The 23,674-nt window shown below is 48.6% G+C and overlaps 2 protein-coding genes across 11 annotated transcripts in view; both read right to left on the bottom strand.

The window, feature by feature from the left end:
- Positions 1–723: 723 nt before the first annotated feature.
- Positions 724–23,674, bottom strand: part of LOC140125902 (epidermal growth factor receptor kinase substrate 8-like) — a 110,581-nt gene continuing 87,630 nt past the window's right edge. For 6 of the 10 annotated variants that reach the window (XM_072144789.1, XM_072144797.1, XM_072144799.1 and 3 more), the window contains 6 exons: positions 18,924–18,959; positions 17,895–17,918; positions 14,785–14,995; positions 13,327–13,507; positions 1,420–1,549; positions 724–1,123 (listed from right to left, as the gene is read on the bottom strand). In XM_072144789.1, the coding sequence (XP_072000890.1) occupies positions 1,010–1,123; positions 1,420–1,549; positions 13,327–13,507; positions 14,785–14,995; positions 17,895–17,918; positions 18,924–18,959 (696 nt within the window). In that variant the 3' untranslated portion in view covers positions 724–1,009. The remainder of the gene's footprint in view (positions 1,124–1,419; positions 1,550–13,326; positions 13,508–14,784; positions 14,996–17,894; positions 17,919–18,923; positions 18,960–23,674) is intronic. The other 4 variants (XM_072144793.1, XM_072144798.1, XM_072144791.1 and 1 more) reach the window with 3 other exon arrangements.
- On the bottom strand, positions 15,002–16,505 carry LOC140125834 (uncharacterized; the record flags this gene model as incomplete). Its single annotated transcript, XM_072144709.1, has 1 exon — positions 15,002–16,505. A coding segment is annotated over one exon (1,362 nt), but the record flags the coding sequence as incomplete, so codon positions are not given.

The raw sequence follows: 23,674 nt of genomic DNA, 5'->3' as shown, positions 1-23,674 counted from the left end.
AATAAAGCCAAGGAGTAAGATCACTTACCAACCCTTTATACCCCTCTGTGACCATCGCCTCTCCTCTATACCCCCCCCCCCCGCCAGCTCCCACATCTTCACCTCACGTTTTGTCTGGTGATTTAACATAAAACACACAAAGATCAGTTCAGTAAAAACACTTTACTCATCAAAAACTTCAGAAAAATAATTTATATATTTATCATTTACTCAATATCCATCTAAACTTTCATTCATATGAGACAAATATACAAGAAATACAAACAAGGCTCCAGCTTTCCAGACTTTCCCCCTTTTCAACCAAGGATGATGGGAGAGCAACTAATACTGCGGCAGACACAGGAGAGGAAGGAACTGCAGAGATGGGTCATCGCTAAAGGGGCAGTGATTTCACAGGGCAAGATATGAGTTCAACAGAATGCCCCCCTTGTAAGACAGGATGTGCCCCCCTAAACACCCCCTATCCCCCTCAGAGGTCTGAACGCACCCACTCCCCCCCCATATAGGGTAGAACGCACCCACATCCCCCCATATAGGGCAGAACTCACCCACTCCCCCCATCTATAGGGCAGAACGCACCCAGTTCCCCATATAGGGCAGAACGCACCCACTTCCCCATATAGGGCAGAACGCACCCACTTCCCCATATAGGGCAGAACGCACCCACTCCCCCCCCATATAGGGCAGAATGCACCCACTTCCCCCCCATATAGGGCAGAACGCACCCACTCCCCCCCCCCCATATAGGGCAGAATGCACCCAGTTTGCCCCTATAGGGCAGAACGCACCCAGTTCCCCATATAGGGCAGAACGTAATCACTTCCCCCCTATAGGGCACAATGCACCAAGTTCCGCCATATAGGGCAGAACGTAATAATTTCACCCCTATGGGGCAGGTGCGTCACTTTGCTGTTATAGATCTTCCTCCTGGAGTCACACAAGGAAACGTGACCAAGAAACAAGCCCAGGAAATAAATTGGCAAAATGACGGAAATCAGAGAACACAAAGTCAGTGATTGTTTCCTTCATCAAAAGACTCGACCCCGGAATCGCTGGCGGCGGCGCTGATCTTCTCCTGCCGCTTCCTCATGATCTCCTGCAGCTCCGAGCTCCCACTCATCTTCTGAAAGAGAAGGGATCGGTATTATCCACAACCCCAGGCATAGGGGAAGTAGGTAAGTGGTCACCTACAGACTGGGAGAACGGGGGAGGGTCACCCTCTTATCTCATCATTTGTAAACATGAGGTGAAGTTTATGGCCCAACACTGAGGCAACTCCCTGCAGCCACATCCCCACCTTCCACGGCCATGGCGGCCAATCACCTCGGGGATGACCACGAGGCCCGACCACATCCCTGCCTAATTACCAGACGCAACTTCTGTAGTAACGAGGCAACACCTCCCAGACACGGAAATTACCTCCAGAGCCGCCTTCTGCACCGCGACCTGATTGTAGACTCTCGGCCCCTCCGGACAGACCGTCCTTAACTCGTCCTTTGTGAGGGAGAAGAGCTGCGCCCCGGTTAAGACCCCCAGACAATCGATGGTTCTGGAGAGGAATGATGGGGGATACAGTCACTAAAGGCACTAAGCACCAGGTCCCTGCGGGTCCATCCATATAAGACCAGCTGCAGTACTGGACTCGGCCACTACACATAGAATGGAGTTGTGACTTCCATCGTCAGAGCCAGCACTAAGCGTAGGGGCCCATAAGCTGCTAATAAATTCTTTCAAAATCAGACAATGAGATTTTCTGGATTTGTTTTCACATTTTGTCTCTTTTAGTTGAGGTTCTACCAATTACAGGAATCTCTCAGCTTTCTAAGAGGGACAATTTGTACAATTGGGGGCTGACTAAATATTTTTTTGCCCCACTATATATGATATATGTGGGAGCACAGTGTGGTCAGTTGTGGTGTGAGGGGTATATATGATATATGTGGGGGCACAGTGTGGTCAGTTGTGGTGTGAGGGGCATATATGATATATGTGGGGGTACAGTGTGGTCAGTTGTGGTGTGAGGGGTATATCTGATATATGTAGGGGTACAGTGTGGTCAGTTGTGGTGTGAGGGGTATATATGATATATGTGTGGGGCACAGTGTGGTCAGTTGTAGTGTGAGTGGTATATATGATATATGTGGGGGTACAGTGGGGTTAGTTGTGGTGCGAGGGGTATATATGATATATGTGGGGGTACAGTGTGGTCAGTTGTGGTGCGAGGGGTATATATGATATATGTGGGGGTATAGTGTGGTCAGTTGTGGTGTGAGGGGTATATATGATGTATGTGGGGGCACAGTGTGGTCAGTTGTGGTGTGAGGGGTATATATGATGTATGTGGGGGCACAGTGTGGTCAGTTGTGGTGTGACGGATATATATGATATATGAGGGGTACAGTGTGGTCAGTTGTGGTGTGACGGATATATATGATGTATGTGGGGGTACAGTGTGGTCAGTTGTGGTGTGAGGGGCATATATGATATATGTGGGGGCACAGTGTGGTCAGTTGTGGTGTGAGGAGTATATATGATATATGTGGGGGCACAGTGTGGTCAGTTGTGGTGTGAGGGGTATATATGATATATGTGGGGGCACAGTGTGGTCAGTTGTGGTGTGAGGAGTATATATGATATATTTGGGGGCACAGTGTGGTCAGTTGTGGTGCAAGCTGTATATATGCTATATGTGGGGGTAAAGGGTGGTCAGTTGTGGTGCGAGGGGTATATATGATATATGTGGGTGTACAGTGTGGTCAGTTGTAGTGTGAGGGGTATATATGATATATGTGGGGGCACAGTGTGGTTAGTTTTGGTGTGAGTGGTATATATGATATATGTGGGGTTACAGTGTGGTCAGTTGTGTGAGGGGTATATATGATATATGTGGGGGGCACAGTGTGGTCAGTTGTGGTGTGAGGGGTATATATGATATATGTGGGAGCGCAGTGTCATCAGTTGTGGTGTGAGGGGTATATATGATATATGTGGGAGCACAGTGTGGTCAGTTGTGGTGTGAGGGGTATATATGATATATGTGGGGGCACAGTGTGGTCAGTTGTGGTGTGAGGGGTAAATATGATATATGTGGGGGCACAGTGTGGTCAGTTGTGGTGTGAGGGGTATATATGATATATGTGGGGGTACAGTGTGGTCAGTTGTGGTGTGAGGGGTATATATGATATATGTGTTGTGCACAGTGTGGTCAGTTGTGGTGTGAGGGGTATATGTGATATATGTGTTGTGCACAGTGTGGTCAGTTGTGATGTGAGGGGTATATATGATATATGTGTGGGCACAGTGTAGTCAGTTGTGGTGTGAGGGGTATATGTGATATATGTGGGGGCACAGTGTGGTCAGTTGTGGTGTGAGGGGTATATATGATATATGTGGGAGTACAGTGTGGTCAGTTGTGGTGTGAGGGGTATATATGATATATGTGGGGTTACAGTGTGGTCAGTTGTGGTGTGAGGGATATATATGATATATGTGGCGGTACAGTGTGGTCAGTTGTGATGTGAGGGGTATATATGATATATGTGGGGGCACAGTGTGGTCAGTTGTGGTGTGGGGGGTATATATGATATATATTGGGGCACAGTGCAGTTAGTTGTGGTGTGAGGGGTATATATAATATATGTGGGTGCACAGTGTGGTCAGTTGTGGTGTGAGGGTTATATATGATATATGTGGGGGCACAGTGTGGTCAGTTGTGGTGTGAGGGGTATATATGATATATGTGGGAGTACAGTGTGGTCAGTTATGGTGTGAGGGGTATATATGATATATGTGGGGGTACAGTGATGTCAGTTGTGGTGTGAGGGGTATATATGATATATGTGGGGGCACAGTGTGTACAGTTGTGGTGTGAGGGGTATATATGATATATGTGGGGCACAGTGTGGTTAGTTGTGGTGTGAGGGGTATATATGATATATGTGGGGTACAGTGTGGTCAGTTATGGTGTGAGGGGCATATACGATATATGTCGGGGTACAGTGTGGTCAGTTGTGGTGTGAGGGGCATATATGATATATGTCGGGGTACAGTGTGGTCAGTTGTGGTGTGGGGGGTATATATGATATATGTGGGGTTACAGTGTGGACAGTTGTGGTGTGAGGGGTATATATGATATATGTGGGGGTACAGTGTGGTCAGTTGTGGTGTGAGGGTATATATGATATATGTGGGGGTACAGTGTGGTCAGTTGTGGTGTGAGGGGTATATATGATATATGTGGGGGTACAGTGTGGTCAGTTGTGGTGTGAGGGGTATATATGATACATGTGGAGGCACAGTGTGGTCAGTTGTGGTGTGAGGGTTATATATAATATATGTGGGGTACAGTGTGGTCAGTTGTGGTGTGAGGGGTATATATGATATATGTGGGGCACAGTGTGGTTAGTTGTGGTGTGAGGGGTATATATGATATATGTGGGGGTACAGTGTGGTCAGTTGTGGTGTGATGTGTATATACTTACATTATAATGTTGCCTTGATAACAACCTATGTCACACAATATGCTCCTAAGTAATAGGTACCCTCAAATCACATTTGACCACACAGCTTCCCCATATTTCATATATGCTCTTCACACAACTGACCATATATGATATATGGTATATATGATATGTGTGGGGACACAGTGTGGTCAGTTGTGGTGTGAGGGGTATATATGATATATGTGGGGATACAGTGTGGTCACTTGTGGTGTTAGGGATATATATGATATATGTGGGGGTACCGTGTGGTCAGTTGTGGTGTGGGGGGTATATATGATATATGTGGGGTACAGTGTGGTCAATTGTGGTGTGAGGGGTATATATGATATATGTAGGGGTACAGTGTGGTCAGTTGTGGTGTGAGGGGTATATATGATATATGTAGGGGTACAGTGTGGTCAGTTAATAATAAAAATATGATATATGTGGGGGTACAGTGTGATCAGTTGTGGTGTGAAAGGTATATATGATATGTGGGGGCACAGTGTGGTCAGTTGTGGTGTGAGGGATATATATGATATATGTGGGGGCACAGTTTGGTCAGTTGTGGTGTCAGGGGCATATATGATTTATGTGGGGGTACAGTGTGGTCAGTTGTGGTGTGAGGGATATATATGATATGTGTGGGGGTACAGTGTGGTCAGTTGTGGTGTGGGGAGTATATATGATATATGTGGGGGTACAGTGTGGTCAGTTGTGGTGTGAGGGGTATATATGATATATGTGGGTGGCACAGTGTGGTCAGTTGTGGTGTGAAAGGTATATATGATATGTGTGGGGGCACAGTGTGGTCAGTTGTGGTGTGAAAGGTATATATGATATGTGTGGGGGGTACAGTGTGGTCAGTTGTGGTGTGAGGGATATATATGATATATGTGTGGGTACAGTGTGGTCACTTGTGTTAGGGATATATATGATATATGTGGGGGCACAGTGTGGTCAGTTGTGGTGTGGGGGGTATATATGATATATGTGGGGTACAGTGTGGTCAATTGTGGTGTGAGGGGTATATATGATATATGTAGGGGCACAGTGTGGTCAGTTAATAATAATAATATGATATATGTGGGGGTACAGTGTGATCAGTTGTGGTGTGAAAGGTATATATGATATGTGGGGGCACAGTGTGGTCAGTTGTGGTGTGAAAGGTATATATGATATGTGGGGGCACAGTGTGGTCAGTTGTGGTGTGAGGGATATATATGATATATGTGGGGGTACAGTGTGATCAGTTGTGGTGTGAGGGATATATATGATATATGTGGGGGGCACAGTGTGGTCAGTTGTGGTGTGAGGGATATATATGATATATGTCGGGGTACAGTGTGATCAGTTGTGGTGTGAGGGGTATATATGATATATGTGGGGGGCACAGTGTGGTCAGTTGTGGTGCAAGCTGTATATATGATATACACTCACCGGCCACTTTATTAGGTCCACCATGCTAGTCACGGGTTGGACCCCCTTTTGCCTTCAGAACTGCCTCAATTCTTCGTGGCATAGATACAACAAGGTGCTGGAAGCTCCTCAGAGACTTTGCTCCATATTGACATGATGGCATCACACAGTTGCCGCAGATTTGTCGGCTGCACATCCATGATGCGAATCTCCCGTTCCACCACATCCCAAAGATGCTCTATTGGATTGAGATCTGGTGACTGTGGAGCCATTTGTGTCCAGTGACCTCATTGTCATGTTCAAGAAACCAGTCTGAGATGATTCCAGCTTTATGACATGGCGCATTATCCTGCTGAAAGTAGCCATCAGATGTTACAGGGTACATTGTGCTCATAAAGGGATGGACATGGGCAGCAACAACACCATGACACCAGCACCACCAGCCTGACCCGCTGATACAAGGCAGGATGGTTCCATGACACCACCACCACCAGCCTGACCCGCTGATACAAGGCAGGATGGATCCATGACACCAGCACCACCAGCCTGAGCCGCTGATACAAGGCAGGATGGATCCATGACACCAGCACCACCAGCCTGAGCCGCTGATACAAGGCAGGATGGATCCATGACACCAGCACCACCAGCCTGACCCGCTGATACAAGGCAGGATGGATCCATGACACCACCACCACCAGCCTGAGCCGCTGATACAAGGCAGGATGGTTCCATGACACCAGCACCACCAGCCTGACCCGCTGATACAAGGCAGGATGGTTCCATGACACCAGCACCACCAGCCTGACCCGCTGATACAAGGCAGGATGGTTCCATGACACCACCACCACCAGCCTGACCCGCTGATACAAGGCAGGATGGATCCATGACACCAGCACCACCAGCCTGACCCGCTGATACAAGGCAGGATGGATCCATGACACCACCACCACCAGCCTGAGCCGCTGATACAAGGCAGGATGGATCCATGACACCACCACCACCAGCCTGACCCGCTGATACAAGGCAGGATGGATCCATGACACCACCACCACCAGCCTGACCCGCTGATACAAGGCAGGATGGATCCATGACACCACCACCACCAGCCTGACCCGCTGATACAAGGCAGGATGGATCCATGACACCACCACCACCAGCCTGACCCGCTGATACAAGGCAGGATGGATCCATGACACCAGCACCACCAGCCTGAGCCGCTGATACAAGGCAGGATGGATCCATGACACCAGCACCACCAGCCTGACCCGCTGATACAAGGCAGGATGGATCCATGACACCAGCACCAGCCTGAGCCGCTGATACAAGGCAGGATGGATCCATGACACCAGCACCAGCCTGACCCGCTGATACAAGGCAGGATGGATCCATGACACCACCACCACCAGCCTGACCCGCTGATACAAGGCAGGATGGATCCATGACACCACCACCACCAGCCTGACCCGCTGATACAAGGCAGGATGGATCCATGACACCAGCACCACCAGCCTGACCCGCTGATACAAGGCAGGATGGATCCATGACACCAGCACCACCAGCCTGAGCCGCTGATACAAGGCAGGATGGATCCATGACACCACCAGCACCAGCCTGACCCGCTGATACAAGGCAGGATGGATCCATGACACCAGCACCACCAGCCTGAGCCGCTGATACAAGGCAGGATGGATCCATGACACCACCAGCACCAGCCTGACCCGCTGATACAAGGCAGGATGGATCCATGACACCAGCACCACCAGCCTGACCCGCTGATACAAGGCAGGATGGATCCATGACACCACCACCACCAGCCTGAGCCGCTGATACAAGGCAGGATGGATCCATGACACCCCCACCACCAGCCTGAGCCGCTGATACAAGGCAGGATGGATCCATGACACCAGCACCACCAGCCTGAACCGCTGATACAAGGCAGGATGGATCCATGACACCAGCACCACCAGCCTGAGCCGCTGATACAAGGCAGGATGGATCCATGACACCACCACCACCAGCCTGAGCCACTGATACAAGGCAGGATGGATCCATGACACCACCACCACCAGCCTGAGCCGCTGATACAAGGCAGGATGGATCCATGACACCAGCACCACCAGCCTGAGCCGCTGATACAAGGCAGGATGGATCCATGACACCACCACCACCAGCCTGAGCCGCTGATACAAGGCAGGATGGATCCATGACACCACCACCACCAGCCTGAGCCGCTGATACAAGGCAGGATGGATCCATGACACCACCAGCCTGAGCCGCTGATACAAGGCAGGATGGATCCATGACACCAGCACCACCAGCCTGACCCGCTGATACAAGGCAGGATGGATCCATGACACCACCACCACGAGCCTGAGCCGCTGATACAAGGCAGGATGGATCCATGACACCACCACCACCAGCCTGAGCCGCTGATACAAGGCAGGATGGATCCATGACACCACCACCACCAGCCTGAGCCGCTGATACAAGGCAGGATGGATCCATGACACCACCACCACCAGCCTGAGCCGCTGATACAAGGCAGGATGGATCCATGACACCACCACCACCAGCCTGAGCCGCTGATACAAGGCAGGATGGATCCATGACACCACCACCACCAGCCTGAGCCGCTGATACAAGGCAGGATGGATCCATGACACCACCACCACCAGCCTGACCCGCTGATACAAGGCAGGATGGATCCATGACACCACCAGCCTGACCCGCTGATACAAGGCAGGATGGATCCATGACACCACCAGCCTGAGCCGCTGATACAAGGCAGGATGGATCCATGACACCACCACCAGCCTGACCCGCTGATACAAGGCAGGATGGATCCATGACACCACCACCAGCCTGACCCGCTGATACAAGGCAGGATGGATCCATGACACCACCACCACCAGCCTGAGCCACTGATACAAGGCAGGATGGATCCATGACACCACCACCACCAGCCTGACCCGCTGATACAAGGCAGGATGGATCCATGACACCACCACCACCAGCCTGACCCGCTGATACAAGGCAGGATGGATCCATGACACCACCACTATCAGCCTGAGCCGCTGATACAAGGCAGGATGGATCCATGACACCACCACCACCAGCCTGACCCGCTGATACAAGGCAGGATGGATCCATGACACCACCACCACCAGTCTGACCCGCTGATACAAGGCAGGATGGATCCATGCTTTCATGTTGTTGTACCATATTCTGACCCTACCATCCGAATGTCGCAGCAGAAATCGAGACTCATCAGCCCAGGCAACGTTTTTCCAATCTTCTACTGTCCAATTTCGATGAGCTTGTGCAAATTGTAGCCTCAGTTTCCTGTTCTTAGCTGAAAGGAGTGGCACCCGGTGTGGTCTTCTGCTGCTGTAGCCCATCTGCCTCAAAGTTCGACGTACTGTGTGTTCAGAGATGCTCTTCTGCGTACCTTGGTTGTAACGGGTGGCGATTTGAATCACTGTTGCCTTTCTATCAGCTCGAACCAGTCTGCCCATTCTCCTCTGACCTCTGGCATCAACAAGGCATTTCCGCCCACAGAACTGCCGCTTACTGGATGTTTTTTCTTTTTCGGACCATTCTCTGTAAACCCTAGAGATGGTTGTGCGTGAAAATCCCAGTAGATCAGCAGTTTCTGAAATACTCAGACCAGCCCTTCTGGCACCAACAACCATGCCACGTTCACAGGCCACAAATCACCTTTCTTCCCCATACTGATGCTCGGGAGAACTGCAGGAGATTGTCTTGACCATGTCTACATGCCTAAATGCACTGCCGCCATGTGATTGGCTGATTAGAAATTAAGTGTTAACGAGCAGTTGGACAGGTGTACCTAATAATGTGGCCGGTGAGTGTATGTGGGGGTACAGGGTGGTCAGTTGTGGTGTTAGGGATATATATGATATATGTGGGGGTACAGTGTGGTCAGTTGTGGTGTCAGGGGCATATATGATGTATGTGGGGGTACAGTGTGGTCAGTTGTGGTGTGAGGGGCATATATGATATATGTCGGGGTACAGTGTGGTCAGTTGTGGTGTGAGGGGTATATATGATATATGTGGGGGCACAGTGTGGTTAGTTGTGGTGTGAGAGGTATATATGATATATGTGGGGGTACAGTGTTGTCACTTGTGGTGTTAGGGATATATATGATATGTGTGGGGGTACAGTGTGGTCAGTTGTGGTGTGGGGAGTATATATGATATATGTGGGGTACAGTGTGGTCAGTTGTGGTGTGAGGGGTATATCTGATATATGTAGGGGTACAGTGTGGTCAGTTGTGGTGTCAGGGGCATATATGATATATGTGGGGGTACAGTGTGGTCAGTTGTGGTGTGAGGGGTATATATTATATATGTGGGGGTACAGTGTGGTCAGTTGTGGTGTGAGGGATATATATGATATATGTGGGGGTACAGTGTGGTCAGTTGTGGTGTGAGGGGTATATATGATATATGAAGGGGCACAGTGTGGTCAGTTGTGGTGTCAGGGGCATATATGATATATGTGGGGGTACAGTGTGGTCAGTTGTGGTGTGAGGGGTATATATGATATATGTGGGGGTACAGTGTGGTCAGTTGTGGTGTGGGGAGTATATATGATATATGTGGGGTACAGTGTGGTCAGTTGTGGTGTGAGGGGTATATCTGATATATGTAGGGGTACAGTGTGGTCAGTTGTGGTGTCAGGGGCATATATGATATATGTGGGGGTACAGTGTGGTCAGTTGTGGTGTCAGGGGCATATATGATATATGTGGGGGCACAGTGTGGTCAGTTGTGGTGTGAGAGGTATATATGATGTATGTGGGGGTACAGTGTGGTCAATTGTGATGTGAGGGTACCTATTACTTAGGAGCATATTGTGTGACATAGGTTGTTATCAAGGCAACATTATAATCTAAGTAACTGTTGTAATTTTAGTTGCACAGTGTGGGGAAGACATCTGAGCATGAATACAACAGTGGCAAGTCATCATCAGTCCAGAACATGCTACTTGTCTGCTACTGTGTCTGATGAGTACTGTAGTCACTGACTTACCTACTAACGTGCATCGCATTGATAACTAGGGAGACATATGGTCTAGGTCGTCTGTAATGTGTGCACTGTGATTGAAAGCCCTACATGCTCCACTCCAGGCAGAGTACCCTACATGCTCCACTCCAGGCAGAGTACTCTACATGCTCCACTCCAGGCAGAGTACCCTACATGCTCCACTCCAGGCAGAGTACCCTACATGCTCCACTCCAGGCAGAGTACCCTACATGCTCCACTCCAGGCAGAGTACCCTACATGCTCCACTCCAGGCAGAGCACTCTACATGCTCCACTCCAGGCAGAGCACTCTACATGCTCCACTCCAGGCAGAGTACCCTACATGCTCCACTCCAGGCAGAGCACTCTACATGCTCCACTCCAGGCAGAGCACCCTACATGCTCCACTCCAGGCAGAGTACCCTACATGCTCCACTCCAGGCAGAGTACCCTACATGCTCCACTCCAGGCAGAGTACTCTACATGCTCCACTCCAGGCAGAGTACTCTACATGCTCCACTCCAGGCAGAGTACTCTACATGCTCCACTCCAGGCAGAGCACTCTACATGCTCCACTCCAGGCAGAGCACCCTACATGCTCCACTCCAGGCAGAGTACTCTACATGCTCCACTCCAGGCAGAGTACCCTACATGCTCCACTCCAGGCAGAGTACCCTACATGCTCCACTCCAGGCAGAGTACCCTACATGCTCCACTCCAGGCAGAGTACCCTACATGCTCCACTCCAGGCAGAGTACCCTACATGCTCCACTCCAGGCAGAGTACCCTACATGCTCCACTCCAGGCAGAGTACCCTACATGCTCCACTCCAGGCAGAGTACCCTACATGCTCCACTCCAGGCAGAGTACCCTACATGCTCCACTCCAGGCAGAGTACCCTACATGCTCCACTCCAGGCAGAGTACCCTACATGCTCCACTCCAGGCAGAGTACCCTACATGCTCCACTCCAGGCAGAGTACCCTACATGCTCCACTCCAGGCAGAGTACCCTACATGCTCCACTCCAGGCAGAGTACCCTACATGCTCCACTCCAGGCAGAGTACTCTACATGCTCCACTCCAGGCAGAGCACTCTACATGCTCCACTCCAGGCAGAGCACCCTACATGCTCCACTCCAGGCAGAGTACTCTACATGCTCCACTCCAGGCAGAGTACCCTACATGCTCCACTCCAGGCAGAGTACCCTACATGCTCCACTCCAGGCAGAGTACCCTACATGCTCCACTCCAGGCAGAGTACTCTACATGCTCCACTCCAGGCAGAGTACTTTACATGCTCCACTCCAGGCAGAGCACTCTACATGCTCCACTCCAGGCAGAGCACTCTACATGCTCCACTCCAGGCAGAGCACCCTACATGCTCCACTCCAGGCAGAGCACCCTACATGCTCCACTCCAGGCAGAGCACCCTACATGCTCCACTCCAGGCAGAGCACCCTACATGCTCCACTCCAGGCAGAGCACCCTACATGCTCCACTCCAGGCAGAGCACCCTACATGCTCCACTCCAGGCAGAGCACCCTACATGCTCCACTCCAGGCAGAGCACCCTACATGCTCCACTCCAGGCAGAGCACTCTACATGCTCCACTCCAGGCAGAGCACTCTACATGCTCCACTCCAGGCAGAGCACTCTACATGCTCCACTCCAGGCAGAGCACTCTACATGCTCCACTCCAGGCAGAGTACCCTACATGCTCCACTCCAGGCAGAGTACCCTACATGCTCCACTCCAGGCAGAGTACTCTACATGCTCCACTCCAGGCAGAGTACTCTACATGCTCCACTCCGGGCAGAGTACTCTACATGCTCCACTCCGGGCAGAGTACTCTACATGCTCCACTCCGGGCAGAGTACTCTACATGCTCCACTCCGGGCAGAGTACCCTACATGCTCCACTCCGGGCAGAGTACCCTACATGCTCCACTCCGGGCAGAGTACCCTACATGCTCCACTCCGGGCAGAGTACCCTACATGCTCCACTCCGGGCAGAGTACCCTACATGCTCCACTCCGGGCAGAGTACCCTACATGCTCCACTCCGGGCAGAGTACCCTACATGCTCCACTCCGGGCAGAGTACCCTACATGCTCCACTCCGGGCAGAGTACCCTACATGCTCCACTCCGGGCAGAGTACCCTACATGCTCCACTCCAGGCAGAGTACCCTACATGCTCCACTCCAGGCAGAGTACCCTACATGCTCCACTCCAGGCAGAGTACTCTACATGCTCCACTCCAGGCAGAGTACTCTACATGCTCCACTCCAGGCAGAGTACTCTACATGCTCCACTCCAGGCAGAGTACTCTACATGCTCCACTCCAGGCAGAGTACTCTACAAGTAACGGGGACGTACACAGAATTGAAGCCCTTTGCCAGCAGCCAGGACTTCACGTCCTCTGCAGATGAACCGAAGGAGATGTTGATCACTGGAGCATTTTGTCGGGGGAAGGTGAATTTTCTCTGAGCTGCGTTGCGTCCGATGGTCAGTCTGTGAACCAATTCATCCTGAACTTCTTCCATTTGAGATTTCCTCCCTAGAAAACAATCCAAGACATTAGCAGGTCCCCTCCCAGAAGCTGAGATGGACAGCTCTCAGTTATCTGAAGACTCGAGTGATGACCAGAGTCGCCTCCTGTAGGGGGTGGAGAAGGGCGACAAGAAGGTGGGGTGGACTCAATCTCAGCTTGGTCAACCAACAAACTGCCCTCCTGTGCAGGGGCGGCCATATTAAAGATAGAGTCATAAAAAAGAAACTGTCCAACCTCTTTGAACTTTAGGACTTTTACATTTTTGGGCATAATTCTTAATTCGGGACAAAACATCTGCTTGAAAGTCATCTGGGCAGGGTACAAGGACATCTCCAAATAACCCAATGCCCATCTTTCTACAGGAAAAGGATTAAGCACAAGTGGAGAAGGTTCTTGACGTTTCCCCCATGTCCCAGCCAATAGGGTCCATCCAGCAGCGAGAGCTTGGTCCAACTAATCTAGGACCAAACCCAGTTGGATCCAACTAACCCAGTTGGATCCAACTAACCCAGTTGGATCCAACTAACCCAGTTGGATCCAACTAACCCAGTTGGATCCAACTAACCCAGTTGGATCCAACTAACCCAGTTGGATCCAACTAACCCAGTTGGATCCAACTAACCCAGTTGGATCCAACTAACCCAGTTGGATCCAACTAACCCAGTTGGATCCAACTAACCCAGTTGGATCCAACTAACCCAGTTGGATCCAACTAGATTAGTTCGATCCAACTAGATTAGTTCGATCCAACTAGATTAGTTCGATCCAACTAGATTAGTTCGATCCTGGATTAGCTCGATCCTGGTTTAGTTCGATCCTGGTTTAGTTCGATCCTAATCTAGGACCAAACTAAACCGGGACCAAACTAAACCGGGACCAAACTAAACCGGGACCAAACTAAACCGGGACCAAACTAAACCGGGACCAAACTAAACCGGGACCAAACTAAACCGGGACCAAACTAATCCGGGACCAAACTAATCCGGGACCAAACTAATCCGGGACCAAACTAATCCGGGACCAAACTAATCCGTGACCAAACTAATCTGGGACCAAACTAATCTGGGACCAAACTAATCTAGGACCAAACTAATCTAGGACCAAACTAATCTAGGACCAAACTAATATGGGACCAAACTAATATGGGACCAAACTAATCTGGGATCCCACTAATCTTGGACCCCACTAATCTAGACCATGTATGAAGCAAATGAATATTACGTCGGATTCTTTCTCGTGACTGTACAATATATATAGAGATACGGGAGTCAATGGTGACTTACGATCCAATGCCTTGGCCCCTTGTGGATCTCTCCCCGCGCTGCCGCCACCGTCACTGGAGGTGCTGCTTTGCCGGCTGACGAGATTTCCTGATAGATAAGAGCGTGAGGCTGGTGTGGAGATTCCTGGAGGGGCAGGACCTGGAGTTGGAGGGGGGCTGGGTGCCGTCACGTTTGGCTCTATCTGTCGTGCAATAAATTCCGACTTTTGTTTCTAGGAAGATATGAATAGAAGGTTAGGCACGGATCTACACGGATCTCCAGCAGACCAGGACCCAGTACAGGCCCGGGGGGCAGCAGAGCACCCGCAAACTGGAAGGGTTGAAATCCTCATAATCATTTTCAAAATCCATGTCATGTCATCACCTCCCCACATCCTCTCTCTCATCATCATCATCATCATCCTCCCTCTCATCATCATCATCATCATCCTCCCTCTCATCATCATCATCATCCTCCCTCTCATCATCATCATCATCATCCTCCCTCTCATCATCATCATCATCATCCTCCCTCTCATCATCATCATCATCATCCTCCCTCTCATCATCATCATCATCATCCTCCCTCTCATCATCATCATCATCATCCTCCTCTCTCTCATCATCATCATCCTCCCTCTCATCATCATCATCATCATCCTCCTCCCTCTCATCATCATCATCATCATCCTCCTCCCTCTCATCATCATCATCATCATCCTCCTCCCTCTCATCATCATCATCATCATCCTCCTCTCTGTCATCATCATCATCATCATCCTCCTCTCTGTCATCATCGTCATCCTCCTCTCTGTCATCATCGTCATCCTCCTCTCTGTCATCATCGTCATCCTCCTCTCTGTCATCATCGTCATCCTCCTCTCTGTCATCATCGTCATCCTCCTCTCTGTCATCATCGTCATCCTCCTCTCTGTCATCATCGTCATCCTCCTCTCTGTCATCATCGTCATCCTCCTCTCTGTCATCATCGTCATCCTCCTCTCTGTCATCATCGTCATCCTCCTCTCTGTCATCATCGTCATCCTCCTCTCTGTCATCATCGTCATCCTCCTCTCTGTCATCATCGTCATCCTCCTCTCTGTCATCATCGTCATCCTCCTCTCTGTCATCATCGTCATCCTCCCTCTCATCATCGTCATCCTCCCTCTCATCATCGTCATCCTCCCTCTCATCATCGTCCTCCTCCCTCTCATCATCGTCCTCCTCCCTCTCATCATCGTCCTCCTCACTCTCATCATCGTCCTCCTCACTCTCATCATCGTCCTCCTCACTCTCATCATCGTCCTCCTCACTCTCATCATCGTCCTCCTCACTCTCATCATCGTCCTCCTCACTCTCATCATCGTCCTCCTCACTCTCATCATCGTCCTCCTCACTCTCAACATCGTCCTCCTCACTCTCAACATCGTCCTCCTCACTCTCAACATCGTCCTCCTCACTCTCAACATCGTCCTCCTCACTCTCAACATCGTCCTCCTCACTCTCAACATCGTCCTCCTCCCTCTCAACATCGTCCTCCTCACTCTCAACATCATCCTCCTCACTCTCAACATCATCCTCCTCACTCTCAACATCATCCTCCTCACTCTCAACATCATCCTCCTCACTCTCAACATCATCCTTCTCACTCTCAACATCATCCTCCTCACTCTCAACATCATCCTCCTCACTCTCAACATCATCCTCCTTACATAAAACACTTGTTGACCTGTTTGAGTCAATTCATATCAATTCAGCATTTTCTCAGGCACATGACAATGTGTCAGCAGGTCATTGCATGGTCCTTGGGACGCATCCTGGGCCAAGGGGCAACGGTCCCCGGGATACATCCTGGGCCAAGGGGCAACGGTCCCCTGGACACATCCTGGGCCAAGGGGCAACGGTCCCCGGGACACATCCTGGGCCAAGGGGCAACGGTTCCCGGGACACATCCTGGGCCAAGGGCAACGGTCCCCGGGACACATCCTGGGCCAAGGGGCAACGGTCCCCGGGACACATCCTGGGCCGAGAGCCAACGGTCCCCGGGACACATCCTGGGCCGAGAGCCAACGGTCCCCGGGACACATCCTGGGCCGAGGGGCAACGGTCCCCGGGACACATCCTGGGCCAAGGGGCAACGGTCCCCGGGACACATCCTGGGCCAAGGGGCAACGGTCCCCGGGACACATCCTGGGCCAAGGGGCAACGGTCCCCGGGACACATCCTGGGCCGAGAGCCAACGGTCCCCGGGACACATCCTGGGCCAAGGGGCAACGGTCCGCGTTATACAACCCTGACAAAAGGAGCAATGTCTTCAGTACATTTTTGGGCGAGAAGCGGTTGTCCTCTGTACTTGTTATTGGTGTTCTGGATGAAAGAAGTGACGTCTTCACTACGTGTTGTTGGTGGTCCTTGTACATGTTCTGGGGAGAAGTGATATCTTTAGTCCATGTTAAGGGTGACAGAAGCAATGTCCTTGGTGTAGGGGACGTCACTCCTAATCATGTTCTGGGTAAGTAATGATGTTCTGAGTTTGGAAAGAAGTTATTCTGCAGATGATCTGGTCGGGAGAAGTGAACATCTACCGAGATTAAAACTCAAGAACCTCCCTTTTTACACAGACTATCGAGAACCTAAGCGTGAAGCAGGACTCTACTAAGGACCTACCACATACAATATCTCCTGACGATATCACTCCCCTCATACAGTGAATCTACCAAGAGATTTCATTCTTCCAACTTTTACTCCAGTCACAGTCAACAAGTCCCAACCAGAACATCTTCACTTCTTTCAATGAGAGGAGCTCAACTTTACTGACAAGTAAAACCTGAAACAGAGATGGTGCTACCCGAGCCCCGAAACTTGTACCAATGGTTTCCCAAGGTGTAATATAATAGGGGAAATGGAGTCACCAACCGGAAAATAATGGAAGGGACTATTACACGTTGTTGTGATAACCCAAGAATATAGAGCACTGGCAATCCCTCCATAGAGGAGAAGCGCCATCAAGCGACTTGGAGTCGGCTCATGTCAAAGTCGCTGGGAATACGGTCAGTGCACAGACCTACAGGTCACAATCATCACTCAACACAAATGAAAGGAGCGAGGAGAAGACAAGACGCCAGCGGTTACCTCAGACAGTTCTCCCAGTAATTGCTGCCAATGAAGAGAGAGAGAATCTGCAGTTATATACAATCCAAGAGTCCGAGGGTCACACCACACACAGCAGATCCACAAGAGAGATCCGAGGGTCACGCCACACACAGCAGATCCACAAGGGAGATCTGAGGGTCACACCACACACAGCAGATCAACGAGAGAGATCCGAGGGTCACACCACACACAGCAGATCCATGAGAGAGATCCGAGGGTCACGCCACACACAGCAGATCCACGAGGGAGATCCGAGGGTCACACCACACACAGCAGATCAACGAGAGAGATCCGAGGGTCACACCACACACAGCAGATCAACGAGAGAGATCCGAGGGTCACACCACACACAGCAGATCCATGAGAGATCCGAGGGTCACGCCACACACAGCAGATCCACGAGAGAGATCCGAGGGTCACGCCACACACAGCAGATCCACGAGGGAGATCCGAGGGTCACCCCACACACAGCAGATCCACGAGAGAGATCCGAGGGTCACCCCACACGCAGCAGATCCACGAGAGATCCGAGGGTCACACCACACGCAGCAGATCCACGAGAGATCCGAGGGTCACACCACACGCAGCAGATCCACGAGGGAAATCCGAGGGTCACGCCACACACAGCAGATCCACGAGAGATCCATGGATCCACCCGCAGCAGCTCTACCACCCTCCCGCAGCAGCTCTACCACCCTCCCGCAGCAGCTCTACCACCCTCCCGCAGCAGCTCTACCACCCTCCCGCAGCAGCTCTACCACCCTCCCGCAGCAGCTCTACCACCCTCCCGCAGCAGCTCTACCACCCTCCCGCAGCAGCTCTCCCACCTCCCGCAGCAGCTCTCCCACCTCCCGCAGCAGCTCTCCCACCTTCAATCTACTGAGTATATTACTATAGGGAGAAGGTGGGTGCTCACAGATTGCACCGAGCAGAAGATCAGGTCCAGGAAGCAGAAGGAGAAAAGCCTAATCTATAGGGATCATGCAGGGGCACACGCTGGGGTCATACCTTGAAGATCTCAAATTCCTTCTTTGGCATCAAAAGCTTTTACCAGAGAATAACCAACGACAATGGTCAGAACCGGAACCAATCAAAACACACAGATTGTGGATCACATGTAAAACGTGGAGGAAAATCTATTGTACAGGAAATCCGTAATCACTAAAATCCTATAACGTGATATAGTAGATCACAAATATATAAAAGGTACTTACTGTATATAGGAGATCCTAACCCTAAATGACCTACTGCACACAATAACTACCTGGGATCTCACTGATCTACTATACACAATAACTACCTGGGATCTTAGTGATCTACTATACACAATAACTATCTGGGATCTCACTGATCTACTATACACAATAACTACCTGGGATCTCACTGATCTACTATACACAATAACTACCTGGGATCTCACTGATCTCCTATACACAATAACTACCTGGGATCTCAGTGATCTACTATACACAGTGACTACCTGGGATCTCACTGATCTACTATACACAATAACTACCTGGGATCTCAGTGATCTACTATACACAATAACTACCTGGGATCTCAGTGATCTACTATACACAGTGACTACCTGGGATCTCACTGATCTACTATACACAATAACTACCTGGGATCTCAGTGATCTACTATACACAATAACTACCTGGGATCTCAGTGATCTACTATACACAGTGACTCCCTGGGATCTCACTGATCTACTATACACAGTGACTACCTGGGATCTCACTGATCTACTATACACAATAACTACCTGGGATCTCAGTGATCTACTATACACAATAACTACCTGGGATCTTAGTGATCTACTATACACAATAACTACCTGGGATCTCACTGATCTACTATACACAATAACTACCTGGGATCTCACTGATCTACTATACACAATAACTACCTGGGATCTCAGTGATCTACTATACACAGTGACTCCCTGGGATCTCACTGATCTACTATACACAGTGACTACCTGGGATCTCAGTGATCTACTACACACAATAACTACCTGGGATCTCAGTGATCTACTATACACAGTGACTACCTGGGATCTCACTGATCTACTATACACAATAACTACCTGGGATCTCAGTGATCTACTATACACAATAACTACCTGGGATCTCACTGATCTACTATACACAATAACTACCTGGGATCTCAGTGATCTACTATACACAATAACTACCTGGGATCTCACTGATCTACTATACACAGCGACTACCTGGGATCTCACTGATCTCCTATACACAATAACTACCTGGGATCTCACTGATCTACTATACACAATAACTACCTGGGATCTCAGTGATCTACTATATACAATAACTACCTGGGATCTCACTGATCTCCTATACACAATAACTACCTGGGATCTCACTGATCTCCTATACACAATAACTACCTGGGATCTCACTGATCTCCTATACACAATAACTACCTGGGATCTCACTGATCTCCTATACACAATAACTACCTGGGATCTCACTGATCTACTATACACAATAACTACCTGGGATCTCAGTGATCTACTATATACAATAACTACCTGGGATCTCACTGATCTACTATACACAATATCTACCTGGGATCTCACTGATCTACTATACACAATAACTACCTGGGATCTCACTGATCTACTATATACAATAACTACCTGGGATCTCACTGATCTACTATATACAATAACTACCTGGGATCTCACTGATCTCCTATACACAATAACTACCTGGGATCTCACTGATCTCCTATACACAATAACTACCTGGGATCTCACTGATCTACTATACACAATAACTACCTGGGATCTCACTGATCTACTATACACAATAACTACCTGGGATCTCAGTGATCTACTATACACAATAACTACCTGGGATCTCAGTGATCTACTATACACAATAACTACCTGGGATCTCACTGATCTACTATACACAATAACTACCTGGGATCTCACTGATCTACTATACACAATAACTACCTGGGATCTCAGTGATCTACTATACACAGTGACTACCTGGGATCTCACTGATCTACTATACACAATAACTACCTGGGATCTCAGTGATCTACTATACACAATAACTACCTGGGATCTCACTGATCTACTATACACAATAACTACCTGGGATCTCACTGATCTACTATATACAATAACTACCTGGGATCTCACTGATCTACTATACACAATAACTACCTGGGATCTCACTGATCTACTATACACAATAACTACCTGGGATCTCACTGATCTACTATACACAATAACTACCTGGGATCTCACTGATCTACTATACACAATAACTACCTGGGATCTCACTGATCTACTATACACAATAACTACCTGGGATCTCACTGATCTACTATACACAATAACTACCTGGGATCTCAGTGATCTACTATACACAGTGACTACCTGGGATCTCACTGATCTACTATACACAATAACTACCTGGGATCTCAGTGATCTACTATACACAATAACTACCTGGGATCTCACTGATCTACTATACACAATAACTACCTGGGATCTCACTGATCTACTATATACAATAACTACCTGGGATCTCACTGATCTACTATACACAATAACTACCTGGGATCTCACTGATCTACTATATACAATAACTACCTGGGATCTCACTGATCTACTATATACAATAACTACCTGGGATCTCACTGATCTCCTATACACAATAACTACCTGGGATCTCACTGATCTACTATATACAATAACTACCTGGGATCTCACTGATCTACTATACACAATAACTACCTGGGATCTCACTGATCTCCTATACACAATAACTACCTGGGATCTCACTGATCTACTATACACAATAACTACCTGGGATCTCACTGATCTACTATACACAATAACTACCTGGGATCTCACTGATCTCCTATACACAATAACTACCTGGGATCTCAGTGATCTACTATACACAATAACTACCTGGGATCTCACTGATCTACTATACACAATAACTACCTGGGATCTCACTGATCTACTATACACAATAACTACCTGGGATCTCACTGATCTACTATACACAATAACTACCTGGGATCTCACTGATCTCCTATACACAATAACTACCTGGGATCTCACTGATCTACTATACACAATAACTACCTGGGATCTCAGTGATCTACTATACACAATAACTACCTGGGATCTCACTGATCTCCTATACACAATAACTACCTGGGATCTCACTGATCTCCTATACACAATAACTACCTGGGATCTCAGTGATCTACTATACACAATAACTACCTGGGATCTCAGTGATCTCCTATACACAATAACTACCTGGGATCTCACTGATCTACTATACACAATAACTACCTGGGATCTTAGTGATCTACTATACACAATAACTACCTGGGATCTCACTGATCTACTATACACAATAACTACCTGGGATCTTAGTGATCTACTATACACAATAACTATCTGGGATCTCACTGATCTACTATACACAATAACTACCTGGGATCTCACTGATCTACTATACACAATAACTACCTGGGATCTCACTGATCTACTATACACAATAACTACCTGGGATCTCACGGATCTACTATACACAATAACTACCTGGGATCTCACTGATCTCCTATACACAATAACTACCTGGGATCTCACTGATCTCCTATACACAATAACTACCTGGGATCTCACTGATCTACTATACACAATAACTACCTGGGATCTCACTGATCTCCTATACACAATAACTACCTGGGATCTCAGTGATCTACTATACACAATAACTACCTGGGATCTCACTGATCTACTATACACAATAACTACCTGGGATCTCACTGATCTCCTATACACAATAACTACCTGGGATCTCACTGATCTACTATACACAATAACTACCTGGGATCTCACTGATCTACTATACACAATAACTACCTGGGATCTCACTGATCTCCTATACACAATAACTACCTGGGATCTCACTGATCTCCTATACACAATAACTACCTGGGATCTCACTGATCTACTATACACAATTTCTACCTGGGATCTCACTGATCTACTATACACAATAACTACCTGGGATCTCACTGATCTACTATACACAATAACTACCTGGGATCTCACTGATCTACTATACACAATAACTACCTGGGATCTCAGTGATCTACTATATACAATAACTACCTGGGATCTCAGTGATCTACTATACACAATAACTACCTGGGATCTCACTGATCTACTATACACAATAACTACCTGGGATCTCACTGATCTACTATATACAATAACTACCTGGGATCTCACTGATCTACTATACACAATAACTACCTGGGATCTCACTGATCTCCTATACACAATAACTACCTGGGATCTCAGTGATCTACTATACACAATAACTACCTGGGATCTCACTGATCTACTATACACAATAACTACCTGGGATCTCACTGATCTCCTATACACAATAACTACCTGGGATCTCACTGATCTACTATACACAATAACTACCTGGGATCTCACTGATCTCCTATACACAATAACTACCTGGGATCTCACTGATCTACTATACACAATAACTACCTGGGATCTCACTGATCTCCTATACACAATAACTACCTGGGATCTCACTGATCTCCTATACACAATAACTACCTGGGATCTCACTGATCTACTATATACAATAACTACCTGGGATCTCACTGATCTACTATACACAATAACTACCTGGGATCTCACTGATCTACTATACACAATA

Source organism: Engystomops pustulosus, chromosome 4 (assembly GCF_040894005.1).
Source record: "Engystomops pustulosus chromosome 4, aEngPut4.maternal, whole genome shotgun sequence".
Classification (NCBI taxonomy): domain Eukaryota; kingdom Metazoa; phylum Chordata; class Amphibia; order Anura; family Leptodactylidae; genus Engystomops; species Engystomops pustulosus.
Note: the sequence above shows the minus strand (reverse complement) of the source record. Positions and strands in the feature narration are given on the sequence as shown.